The sequence below is a fragment of the Lynx rufus genome, unplaced genomic scaffold (assembly GCF_022079265.1).
Source record: "Lynx rufus isolate CCGP_SWC_20201006 ecotype Redwood Valley unplaced genomic scaffold, mLynRuf1.p SCAF_26, whole genome shotgun sequence".
Taxonomy (NCBI): Eukaryota; Metazoa; Chordata; class Mammalia; order Carnivora; family Felidae; genus Lynx; species Lynx rufus.
In genome coordinates, this window is record NW_025814841.1 from 2,358,692 (window position 1) to 2,373,065 (window position 14,374).

The 14,374-nt window shown below is 34.8% G+C and overlaps 1 protein-coding gene across 1 annotated transcript in view; it reads right to left on the bottom strand.

Moving 5' to 3' along the window:
• ZFPM2 (zinc finger protein, FOG family member 2) overlaps positions 1 to 11,695 on the bottom strand; it is a 372,521-nt gene extending 360,826 nt beyond the window's left edge. The window contains exons 1-2 of the mRNA XM_047088967.1: positions 11,665 to 11,695; positions 11,291 to 11,449 (exon numbers count right to left, since the gene is read on the bottom strand). Coding sequence (XP_046944923.1) covers positions 11,291 to 11,449; positions 11,665 to 11,695 — 190 coding nt within the window. The remainder of the gene's footprint in view (positions 1 to 11,290; positions 11,450 to 11,664) is intronic.
• Positions 11,696 to 14,374: the final 2,679 nt, after the last annotated feature.

Consider the following 14,374-nt stretch of genomic DNA (forward strand, 5'->3'; position numbering starts at 1 on the left):
TTTTTACGGCTGCTTCAGAGGTCCTTCTGCACAACTGCCAATATTAAAGAGAAAACATCATTCTTCTCTAAGTTGGATTTTCCTTAGGATACAGGCTATTTTCCTTGTCCATTTCCTTCAGTATCACTCTATATTTTTGAAGAAATGTTTCTTGTTATGAGTTCCTGTATTTCAGCATTCCCTTCGGTATTCGGCCACCAGGACAGGATAGAGGCGCCCAAGACCCAAGGATTAAATGAGGCAGGTATGTGCTGGTAAATAGCACAATACAAGGAAGCTTGAGAAAGAACACACTCCTTCCTTTATCAGCTCAAACTTAACATTTTTTCCACTCCTTTTAGATATTCCTTGTCTCACTTAGTTCATGTTTTTCTTTTCCTTACTAGAGGGCTGTATCTTTAAGAAACGAGAACATTCTTTATATATTCCCCTTTTTGCCTCTGTACCTGTGTGGTCTGTGCAAACACTCACACATATCAATGTTTCTACAACCAGAAACAAGTAATATAGGTTCTCAGTGTTGTTTAACTAGACTGGACCACAATTCGCATTGAAAAAAAGCTTATCTGAATCGAAAATATACTGTCTTGTGCTAATGCTGTGCAACAAGAGAAATTATATCAAATCCTATTGTTAAATAGGTAGGGGGGCAAGTGTTTTATGTATCTGTAGATTTCTACCTTGATAAATCACTATCTTTAAAAATAATCCTTAAAGAGACCTTCCTTTTTCACTGTCAGAAAAAATATAATCACAGCCTACTGTCTGTGCAATTCCACTCTCCATCTCCTACATACGTAAGACGTGGTAAGATACAGCCACTGTCAAGTTTCAGAACAGTTCCTTGTCTAATCTTTCCGCTTCTCCAGATCTCTGATACAGAACCTGTTAGAATGTATTGCTTACTTTTCCAGTTCCTATGTTTATCTCACTTCCACTTGTACCATCTGCTGCACTGCATTTCCTTCAGAAAAGTGAAAAGTTTCCACGGTGCCCAGAGCTTTCCCTGCAAACAATGCCCTCTTCCCCTCTTCCTTCCTTCCTTTCTCCGCTTTTTATTTGGTCTCATTTTGTGTTAAGGTCAAGCTGTTTTAAAGAGTTCACTTTGCAAACATTTCTACAGGGCTGAAATTCCGATCCAAATAGTTTTGATGGATTTGTAAACATTCTTGCCATTTGTTACTGGCTTCTGCCCAAATACACACATTTTGGGTTGTCCCCACTCATTTCGATTACCTGAAAACAACTTCGCAAGAAACGGGCAGTGAGAAACTGTGGCTTATTTTATGCCACCCAATGCGGGTAACATAACCATCCAGTTAGTATAATGAGTCTAAAGAGCATTCAACATAGCCCTCTCATTATGTCAAAATGCCAACTCCACTCACTGCTAAGCTAGTTTATGTTGATACAGAGTCTTGAAAGATGTAACAGAGGAGGCTCTAAATATTTTAAGCACACCTCTCATTCCTTGAACCTTTCTTTTTTATTTCTTTTTCTTAATATATCCCCTTATTCCTGACTGACACATCAGGCTTGATACGTGTTTAATTAGAGAATGCCAGATTAAAAATACCTTGGAAAAGTTAGCTTTATACTTCATATGCCCAGGCTTCGTCAGACGGGTTCCTGTTCTTCTACAAGAATTATACTGATGGGCACCAGAAAACAAAAGCAGTTCTCTATTTCCATAAGTATAATCACCTTAGTTTTCATTTAGTATTAACCTTTAGTAGTTTTGTGACTTTGACCAAGTTACTGACCCTCTGAAAGTCACAGGGGAAAATAGCATCTACCCTGCAGGACAGTAAGTTGATTAGAGATGATTCACGTACAGCAAGATGTCTGACTTTCAGGAGCAGTCAGCAAATGAAAGTTGTTATTACCATTATTATAATTATTATAATTGCTACGTAGTCTCAATGCCAATCTCTGGAATCTCATTGAACTACAAAAAAGAAGCTGAAATGGCAATCTGCATTCGTTATCAGTATTTACTCCATTGGTGTAACACATTCAGTTATTTTTACTTGACCTTTTAAGAACAACAAAAAAATGACTGACTTTATTACTGTAATTAAATTCATCCTACCACAGCTTTCATTTCCTTTTACACCTTCTACATTTAGGCCTACCAGAGATAAAGATTATCCCACCAGGTAGTAGAGGGGCAAGCTATTTAATACTTCCTGTTGCTTCTTAAGTAATAATCAAAACATTGTGAGAAATTTTATGTACTCACAAGGAAATACAAATTTTGTATTAAAAGACACAGAGCTTTGGAAGTCTTATTTGGTATAAACCTGAAATACGTTAGTGCAGGACAAAGGACATTTTCTCAAATCATTTATGCTGTTTAAGGATAAAAAGTAGAAGAGATGCAACTCCTTCTAACAGATCAGTTTCTCTAAAATGATAACATTTTATCTAAGATCATGTGACCAACTGTCAGATTCAAGGTTGTACAAGACGTTAACTCCATATGATTAAAATAAATTAGCTTCCCAGGGTTCTCTAATGCTAATGCTACGTTCGTAACATAAATTTTCCATAAACAGAAAAATAAATTAAGAGTTAGTGCATGTAAATGACTGGCAAATATTAATGTACACCTGTATGAATTGTTATGTATATATATTTTTTTAAATTAAAAATGGCTATTTATACAATTACAACTTGATCAAAACTACTTCCTTCAAGGAACATGGGCTCTTTATTCATCCAAATATCACTGAGAAAATGTAACAATAAAAGGGCTTATAAATAGGTAGTTCTCCTTTACAGTACTCAGCTAAAATTAATGATTAATTCAGTATCCAGATTAAAAGTGAAAAAAATCAAACAACATAGATGTTTATTAATACCAGATGTGTGTATATATATACACATATATATACACATATGTGTGTGTATATACATATGTGTATGTATATGTATATACATGTATGTATATATATATACACACACACATCTGGAAATACTACATATATATAACATATATAGTACCATATATAGTGTGTGTGTATATATATATACACACACACATCTGGAAATACTACATATATATAACATATATAGTACCAGGAGGTTAAATAAATTCTTACTCTTCCTGTGACTTGCAACATTTTAGGGAAAACAACCAACTATAGTAAATTTTTGCAGGTCAAAAAATGTTCTTTCACTTACAAAAACCTTACACATAAAACCAAAAAGGCGATTCCTCTAAATGGCAAAATATGATTTTGTAAGTAATTTTCCATTTTTATTATCAACAACAATGCTGATGTAAAATAAGAATATAACTAAAATTTGGCCAAATATCTCTTGGCATCTTAAGTAGCCAGGTACAAGCAGAATGAAATAAACTTTGTTACAACATGAAATTATTTAATAAATTATAAGAGAATTTGGTGATTATATATCTTATCAAGTCTTAAATATTTAACAAATATCTTTTGTAGATTGCACAATGAAGATCTGTTGGTGGTCAGCTTACAGACAAAACAATAAATTGAGTTGATCATATGCAAAAAAGTGGTCTACATAATCATATATGATTCATATAAATGATATCATCATGAGTCATTTCAACACCACATAAAATCAATCATTTTGATTTTGTTGAAATTATTATGATGATATATTTGGGATCAGAGATGACGTAGACAGACAAAGCTTGATCTGACTCTTACATATAAAACACTAAGTCATGGGCAAAATCTGTACGCCCTCTGGTCCATCAAAACCAAGGAAATGCTGACTCCCTGTAAGAACAAACTGCCTTCTAATGCTCTCTCACTTTTTCCAATAACTGTAGTTTTAGAAAATATCTTTCAGATTGCAAACAAAAACTATGTTTTGGAGATTTTAACATGGCCACAAAAGAGTGATAGGGATTATTTTTTTCTTCCAGTCTCATGAGATAAAAATACAAGCAAGGACATAAATACAGCCTCTGTGTCTCTATTCTAAAAAAATGCTCTCCGTTTTGCATTGTTACATGACTTACATAAGAAAATGGTAAGGATTTTAAAATAAATGTTAAAAAAAAAGAAGTACTGGATCCAGGAAAACAGATCCAGGTTTGCCAAGGAACAATAATGTCATGTGGAGGGAGGGGGAGGTGGTGCAGAAGGAAAAAGGGAGGTCCGTGCCAAGCAAAGCTGGGGGCTGTTCAATCAGCTCTATCAGGGCTCCATCAGTGTCTCCACTCCAGCCAAATCCAGAGAAAACAAGGAGTCAAAGATTCAGGTCAATAAGCTTATAGGCGATTTGCACAAACAGTTCCTCCAGCAAGGTAAAAAACAAAGTCATATTGGCTTTTCTTTTTTATTCCTTCTCTTTGAACTCCCTGGTCCAAACACACCCTGGAAATGTCAATGTTATATGCAAGAATTTTAAAAGCTCAGCTTCTTAATCCCGTTAAGGAAAAAGGAACAAAGTTGCCTGTGAGATCTCCTTCTTTATTGAACTCAAAGTGATTATGGAAGAGCCGCCTTTTGCAAATTCTGATTCCAGTTGCCCAAGCATCAGAGGAGGCAAAAACATGTCATTAAAGGCAAAAGTGAGTAGGAAAGAAAGCAACCCAATTGAGAAGGGTTTATGAAATACAAGTAAACAGACTTTCTGAATTGAAAAAATAATAATAAAATAAAAAGAAAATAGGAAACGACACAGTCAGTGTATATGTTGGACACTGGATTAAATGAAAAACAAGTAGTTACTACTCCCACAACCAAATCTGCATGAAGGTACGGGTTTTTTTCTTCTTTTCGGTATGAGGAATCTAGATAACATTTTTGTTGCTTTACTTTAACCTGGGAAAGGGGGATTAATGCAAATAATCTAAGCTTGGATTTGTTACCAAAGAGAAATCGTACTTTTCCTCAGTTATTTCTTAATTTTTAAACTAAACTACGAAACTACATAAACTGATAGGATTAAAGGGAATGTGGGAGGACATTTCAAGGAGTCTGGCAACCTACCGGCAGAAATAGTTAAGCACAATGATAAAACCGACTCAGATACTCACGTCTTCTACTCGTTATCTTTCTGATACAAGGATGTCGCATTGTGGAAGGGAGCAAAGTGACTCATATAATTCTCAAACACCCCAAACTGCTCTTCCGGAACCGACATTAATGAGCTACAGATGGAGTCTCATCAAGCCCTTGGCTAAAGGGATGATTGTGATTGGGGTTATCTGTATCCCCTGACAGCTTCCCCAAATTGCTTGTTTCCATTTCCTACTTTAACCTCTACTTTTTGTAGGCCTTTCTTTTCTAGGTATGTACCAACCTGTCATGACCATGCCTCTTCTCCCAGTTACACCTCAGCTCTCCTCTGTGGCTCTCTCAAGCTTTCCATAGTGGTTGTGAATCCAACAGATTCCTAGAGCAAGTCCCACAGGTAGGACTACACTTCTCCTACTCCCCAGCTCTCTGCTGTCCTCTTCTGGTTTTCCTGCAACACTAACCTCATAGGTACAGCAGATTCGACCCGGACGGAGTACCTGGAAGCTCATTCCCTTTCCTTAGGTCACTGCTCAAAGTTCGCTCTCCCAACATTCTTACAAAATCTCTGTCTTGCGTGCGTGCGTGCGCATGTGCACGTGAACGCGCGCGCACACACACACACACACACACACACACACACACACACCATTCTATTACCCTTACCTGTTTTGCTTTCTAGTGCTCAACATCACCCATTTTACAATGTGAGTCTGCTTATTTATTGTCTGTCTCTTCCTGAAAATAAGACTGACTTTTGTCTACGGCTGTATCCACAGCACCCGAGAAGTGGGTCTGGTACACACCAGATGCTTAAAAATGGGTTGAGTTGTATTGAATTTATCTATTGAACTGCTTCTGCCAACCTGATTAAATATCTGTTTATGTTTGCTTTTGGTTTGGTATTAATTACTTCTGGGGCTGGAGTTAAATCCAAGTCTCAGTAACTCAGGTTTTATTCTGTTTTCTTTAATATGCTTTGCATTTTTTCTATTTTCAAATTTCTTTAAACTTGAAGACCTCTAATATTAGTTCGTCTGTCTAGGTTAAGAACTTCCCCTAGTGATTTCTCTGACTATTCTCCAAACACAGATCCTACTATTTAAAGAAAGATTTGTCTCTCTTCCAAAATCAAGTCTGATGGCATCATTTTCCTTTTCAGCCTTTGTTTAGAGATGATATCAGCAGGAAACACTTGGTAAGGACCCTCACTACCTTTTCTAGATAATCAATAATTCAAAGTTCACCTACATATAGTTTCTTTGGAGTTTTCCTTTTTGAATAATAGTAGATTCTCCTAGCCTACAGTGATGTTGACCTGACACTTCTCTTCCTGTTCACATATCCTGTGACATTCTCTTGGAATATATCCCAAGACATGTTTGTTTAATTTCAGTCATTAACAAACTTGGGTATTTCAGTGAGTAACTCCTCCTGCAAATAATCAGTAATAGTAGCCCAGTTTTACAATGGCTCCCTATCAGCCCCACCAGGAAACTTACTGTCTCTGAGTTTATCCAAGAATTGCTAATATATGAGTTCCCACCTGCCAGCAGTAACATACTAGAAGCTCCCCCAGTTGCTCTGCAGACCACCTATGTTTCAATTTGTATTAGTTTGCTTAGTTCTAAACATGCATTGATGCACTTCCATGTTTACTATATAAACCAGAAGAAAGGCAGAAAACAAATCACTGAAGCATATAATCCAGTACCACAGGAAACGTGTAGCACTTATGGACCCAGCCTTGATGTCTTCGTCATCTGTAAATTCAAGGAAATAATTCTTGCTTGTTTCCTTCCTCTTGGAGATACTGTAAGGCAAGATGCCAAATGATCTCAACTCAGTGCACAAAAGAGGATGCAAATTTTAAGTATCGCTTTATAGTTTGCTGAAATTTTTAAAATCTAAGGAGAGCAAGCAACTTTAAGAAGAGCATCTTTCAATAAACAGTTCATTTCACTCATTCAAAAGATGAAGAATAGAGATGTGAAACATGCAACTAATTAATACAAAGTAAAAAGTGACCAAAGAAACTTCAACAGAATTGTCACGTTCCAATTTTAGGCCTGCAACTCTAACAAGGGTTTATTAAAGGCGATCTTTCCCGGTTCTAATTGTGAGTATTTAAGGCTTAGATTCACATGATTTAGAATTTTGCACATCTAAACATTGACATAAAATTCTCACCCACATTTTGACATTTCTGTGGAATATCACATTATGGGAGTGATTTGGGTCGTATTTAATCACATGTTTTATAATGACCAGCAATAATATTAATAAATGCTTTGAGACTTGTAAAAAAGCCTGCCCTTTGACAGCAAGGAAATAGATAATATCCATATGGAACTGAGGAAAATACCACAACAATAAGTAGAGAATCATTTTAAACGCTGAAAATATCCTGTGTAATGTAGAAGCTTAATTTCAAAAGGAGGTAGGAACTTTAATTTATGAAAAGCTATGTCTTCATAGATGTACCAAGAGGGCTTTCTTTACCATTTTTTAATAAAAAGGAAAACTACAATGGCATATGGTTCCTTTTATACACAACGCAGTCGCTAAAATATGAATGAAGATATACTGAAATTATACGTGTGTCCTCAGTACTCTCCACTCACTACCCAAATACCTTGTTTGAAACACTTAAGATATTCTTTTTTTCTGGGGCGCCTGGATGGCGCAGTCGGTTGGGCGTCCGACTTCAGCCAGGTCACGATCTCGCGGTCCGTGAGTTCGAGCCCCTCGTCGGGCTCTGGGCTGATGGCTCGGAGCCTGGAGGCTGCTTCCGATTCTGTGTCTCCCTCTCTCTCTGCCCCTCCCCCGTTCATGCTCTGTCTCTCTCTGTCCCAAAAATAAATAAACGTTGAAAAAAAAATTAAAAAAAAAAGATACTCTTTTTTTCTTTTTAAGTTTACTTATTTATTTTAAGAGAGAGAGAGCAGCAGAGGAACAGAAAGAGAAGGAGAGAGAGAGAATTCCAAGCGGGCCTGGGCTCACAAATTTTGAGTTTATGATCTGAGCCCAAACCAAGAACTGGACACTTAACTGGCTGAGCCACCCAAGCGCCCCAAACACTTCAGAAATTCTAACTATGTTTTTGTGATCAGAGTTTTTAAACTGTTATCCTTTGTTAAGTGCAAACAAAACATCTGATGTTCAAAAGTGTTACCCCTGGAACTCAGTAAAGGAACCATGTCATTGCTAGATTTTAATCATGGCTACTAGATCTTTAGATGAAATAATAACCCAATATAACATAATCCAAATAATCCAATTTATTTTCATATAGATAGATAGACATACACAATTTTTGAGTTGTTATAAATGACTTAAAATATATGCAAAAATATGTTTCATCACTGAAACATTTTTCTTCAGGTGAACAGTTCTTATACGCTCCTTCATCCTGACAGTGGCATCATTAACCATTGATATACTTATACTCTTTTAATGCCAAACCTATCTTCTTCCCTACAATTGGAAAAAAAAAAAAAACGTAATTGTGTGTCATTGAGACTAATATGTGAATTTCTACAGAAAGATTAGTTTCTAATTTTCCAGAGAGAAACTTTTCTCTTCCTATTGTAGCTAATCAACTTAAGTGAAAAACAGATGGAATCCCTACCATGACCTCAAGGGGATACAATATATGTCAAAGAGCTGTCTCTCTTTTCCGCCAGTTCCTACTGACTTCAGTGAAAATCTCCTGGTCTCACATTTTATGAGAGTAAAATAATGAAATTTTTTCCCTATTAAATAAGATGACAGCAATCTGCAATAGTAACAGTAGTATTTATCCTGAAAAATATTATGTGAAAATGACAATTCTTTTTTCCACCCATCATTACTTGCTAGCTTCAAACTAAACATTAGAAAGTTATATTTATACTATGTAATACATTAATTATATATATAATTTTATATTAATTCATTTTAATTATATATTTAGCTATATATATATATATTTTTTTCCTCCCCAGATACTACCAACTTAAATTTTGGAGTTCTATATTCTTTTGTCAAGCATAGCCCTTAATCAATCATCATCCCAAAATGTAGTCTAGTAATAACTATCACTACTGCTTCTCTGGATTAATTATGTTGGCAAAAATGGTCTGAATCCACACATTGTTTTTTACAAGAACAAGAAGAGTAAATGGTACACGCTAACTATCGATTCCTTCTATTTACTGTAACATAAGGAATGTGCTCTACAATGCACTTAAGAATATATTCCCTGACAGGGGCGCCTGGGTGGCTCAGTTGGTTAAGCTTTTGACATCAGCTCAGGTCATGATCTCACCGTTGGTGAGTTCGAGACCCGGGTTGGGCTCTGTGCTGACCACTCAGAGGCTGGAGCCTGCTTCGGATTCTGTGTCTCCCTCTGTCTCTGCCCCTCCCCTGCTCATGCTCTGTCTCCCTCTGTCTCAAAAACAAATAAAAAACATTCAAAAAAAATTTAAAAAAAGAATATATTACCTGACAAAGAGGGAAAATGAGAGGTCTGCAAATACAGATCTAAAAACTTCATTTCCAGCCAGCTTTTACATGTATTGCCGTGGCTACTATAATCAAGAAATGGTTCCAGCATTCAGAAGAGCCAAGCAAAGTATTAACTTGGTCCGAACTAAGTCAACACTGCCGAAGAAGGACTACTCTCTCCATATCACTCTCATTTTCAACCAAAAGTCTCCAATGTAGGAGACAAGGACCAGGCTCAAAGTCACCTTGAGGCCTATGGGAGTTAAAGATTGAGGAGATTTTCTAAACTTCAGGGTGGCCAGGTGCTAATGCCGCCATTCCATTTCCATAGTTTTCAAAGTTCTACTGACCACAGGGATAAGCACTGGCTGACTTCTTTTGTTTCTAACACACTAGCAACAGGAGAAAGTCATACTGGAACTTTAACAATATGTATCGAATATATCTGTGGCCACTAGGACACCTGTATTGGCAGGTTATGTTTTTGTTTTTTGTTTTGTTTTTTTGGAAGCTGTATCATCATTCTTAATTTTAGGCCATCAAATCTAATCAACAGATTTACACACACAAAACATTTTTTCTCACAACTTCTCTGCCTAAAAATTACACACGTACAAATAAAAATGGTTCGTGCACAAACACAGACAAATAGAGATAGACACACACTCATCCATGCCCTCTAAGAAACTGTCATAGTAAAACTGGCAAAATCAGCTGTTCCAAACCAAGGAAGCAACCTAACCATTTGTGAAACTGTGTGCTGATGCAGGAGATGATAGAAGATCCACCTCACTTGCAAAGACAAAACAATTAAATTAGAAAAAAATAAAAAAGAATCATGAGAAACCTTAAATGCACTTTTGAAAAACACAGACAAATGAATACATATGCCCAATGAAGACACAGTTACTGGTGAGGCCACCTGACTCCAAGTCAAGTTTGGAAATAAACTGACACATATTGTCTCAGGTATTTCTTCCAGCATAATGTTAATGTATTAAAAGAATATCTAGACTGGGAAAATATAGAATATCTGGGACTTATAGATATAAGACATATAGATATAATATATATCTAATATATATATATATATATCTTATATATATATATAAGATATATAGATATAATATAATTCTTATAGAATATAGAATAGACTGGGAAAATACAATATCTAGACTGGGAAAATATTTTTCCTTTTGACACTATGTAAAAGAGTACCATCCTCAGTTATAGAATGTCAAACACCTAAAGCACTCAAGTTTTATTTTTATTTTTATGTTTATTTTTAAAGTAAACTCTAAACCCACTGTGGGGCTCATACTTACAACCTGAGATCAAGAATCGCATGTTCTCCTGAATGAGCCAGGCAGGTGCCCCTAAAGCATCGAGTTTTTAAAAGAAGTGAGCCAGAACCTTGGGGCTGGAACTATCTGCCCATTCAATGCTTATACTCAGGGCCTAATTCAGTGCCTTGCAAACAACTGACATTCAATAAACACTTGTGAAAGATTAAATGAATACATGATAAAAATGAAATATATTAGAATTGGCCAATCAACATGAAAGTATTTTTTTAAATATACAAAATGACTTATTAAAGTGGAATTACTTCTTTTAGCCCTCAAAATATCATTTTGTGTTTAAAACATTCTACATTGTATTTTCAGACTCTTGAATTTTGTATCAGCACTTTGAGCACTTTTCGTGCACTCTATCAGTGCATTTTTTAAAGTTTGCAAAATCACCTGAGTAAATGGACTCCCATATTGCATCCAACCATTAATGATTACCTTTGTTACAAAAGTATTCCACTTCTTCACAGCTCAGATTTTCAGGCCCAAATTCTGTAGAAAAGCTTTCCTCCAATGGAAAGTCCCCTTTTGAGATGATGTCTGTCTCCTCTGACGGACACTCTTCTTCTTCCTCTTCAATGGCATCTTCTAGCGGCCCTTGAAAAAGAATCAGGGACACTGTACCAAAAACATCCAAAGAAGCTAGTGAAATAAAATCCTTTAATAGGGTACTTTGGTTAAATTGGTGAGAAAAAAAATGTATTCTATGAGTGGGCCAAGCAATATCATCAAGGGGACTTACACAAGATAATGCCACCCTCATATTCACAAGAAACAATTATCTATAATGAGAAGTGGAAGGAAACCAGTGCCTGAAGTTACTACATAGAAAACAACCTCCATCTTCAACCCTTCCCCACCCCCAACTCCAAGACCAAATCTTCTTCTCTCTCTCTCTCTCTCTGTCTCTGTCTCTCTCTCTTTAATTCTCTCCTGAAGAGCAAAACTGTGCACTTTATGTTCATGTGTTAGAATTAACTGCCTGGTAAAGAGTACAAGTCTCTTTTACATCGTTGTACAATTTTACCTGAGATTTTAATAAAGATTTAAAGTAATTGAATGCATTTTAATTGAACTGAGATTTTAATAAAGTCTATACTTTTAAAAACCCATCTTAAGAGTGGATTCCAAGAAAAGATTTCATTATATGTGTTTGAGGCTTGAAGAAAAATTACATATTTCTCTCCCTGATGAAAGCATAACCCTATTCATAATTAATTGAATTTTTTCTGAAATGAAAAGTAGTTTTCTAATGAAAAAATGTAATTTGTATTTATGTGATACTTTTTCAGTAATAAAAATACAACTCCCTTAGAGTGAATGAGAGTGAGGTGCCCTACATTAATGGACCTATTTTATTGAAAGGAAAGGGAGGGCTAGCGTTGTTCAGATGGGTCAGAAGTGGGCTACATGGGGATACCACATGGCTGGTTATGAATTCCTGACCGCCCTAGAGAAGAAAAGTGTCTGACTCATTTTACTAAGCAGAGGCCTGCATTTGCTCCTTAAAGAAGCGAGGTGGCATTTTATCCAAAGAACACAATTATGGTAATTTGTACTAATTGTCACTCACATCCACAGTCTCATCAGACAGGCTAAATACTTAACGGGCTTAGGTAGTCTCTCTCTTGCTTCTTAGAAATGTGCTGGAAAATTCTCAGGGCCAAAGAAGAAATCTCATAAATAATTTAAAATTGTGCACAAAATGCAATTTTTCTGTATGTGTAGGCAAACAAGAATAGGTACATACAGCACAATATCTGGTATTTTCCCAAAAGCAAATTTCTAAAGGGCAGAATTCATAAGACACACTTTCATGAACAAAATTAGTTCGTTGCGTGGATTTAAATTAAGGGACATCCAAGCAAAAAACTTCTTATGGAGTTCTTTGTCCTTTTTACAATTTATTTTTTCTCTTTTTCTTCAAAATAAGAAATGTTAAGGAAAAAAGAATACGTTAATTTCAAACACTCTGGTAATGTGTTTTCTTATTCTCAAGGTAGAGGGGGGAAAAAAAACCATGGAGTTTTGCACATACTGCCTTCAAAAGTTACAGATCTCATATTAGTTTTTACCTCTTTTTTATTATTTCACTTTTAAAAGTATAATGTTTTAACTCTTAAAACAATTACATCAAGTAGCAAGTATGCAAGGAATATATAAAACAGTAATACTGTAAAATATAATCATTAAAACACTTATCTGATAATTCTAATTTTTAATGCTGAGTCTAATGAAAAATTTAATAGAATATCCTCCATATTTTTTAAAACATCTTAATTGTAATAACAATTCTGGTCAAAATAAGACATGTGAAGCTGTCTCATTTGTGTTTCATGTGCGATTTCAAAGCACTTTCTTATGCTATCTTTAAAATAACCCAATGAGGTAAGTATGAGAATTAATACCATTTTTACTTTGTGGATCTGGAAAGCTCAGGAAGTTAGTTAAACAGAATAAGGTTATAAGCTAATAAGTGAAAAAATTGATGTGAAAATCCAAGATTTTTAAATACCTTTTATTAATACACCATATTACTACACAAAGTATTCTTCAGTAGTTACAGACTGATTCTTTCATAAATAAACTTATAAAACACAGAAGTCTTCTGAAATGCTTAATTCATATTAATGTAAATACTCATAGATGCTTAAAGATCTGTCTCTACAAATTGAAAAACCTCATGTTGCTTTTCTCAGATTACTGAGAATATATGTTATAAAATATTAGATTGCCCCTCCAGAAAAAATCAGGAAGATCTTCTTATAGATTTTATTTACCAAAACTAAAATAGTTGGTTCCTAATATTTAATGATTTACATAATTTATATCCATACTAAGTCAATCTGCAAAGAAACTGCCTTAACATCAGTTTTAACAAAAATGACAATTTCTAGAATATGTAACTCTGAGTTTTGCTAACAAAAAATAAATCTCTAATTCTTAAATAACTATTTTAAATAATTCATATACATTTTAGTGAATTTCTTTTTTTCATCTCTGCTATACATCATAAAGACAATTCATACATATTTTAAGAATGAAATCAATAGTAATAAAAATGCTTTCTTTTTTAAAAAATTAAATTCTGAGCATATATGCTAACATTCTTAGAAGGATTTTTATTCAAGATAGTATATAACTGAGCAATTTTTAAAATATTCAATGACAACAAATTGGCTCTAATGGTATATGAAATTCAAACTTAATAGTTTAAATAAAACTTAAATGGAAAAACTTGTGTGAACATTTGAAAGGAAAAAAAAGGCACAAAACAATGATCTGTGCTTAATAAATCTGTAACCAAGCCACCCATGTTTTCGAGATGTATATGTATATATATGTGTGTGTGTGTGTGTGTGTGTGTGTGTATGTATATATACATATATATATACACACACACACATATATATACACACACACACCTTATTTATCAAAGCTTATCATAAGATCTTAATTGATAATATAATGTTCTATATTCTGTGGGCTCTTTTATTTTATATGCTGGCTATCAATTCACAA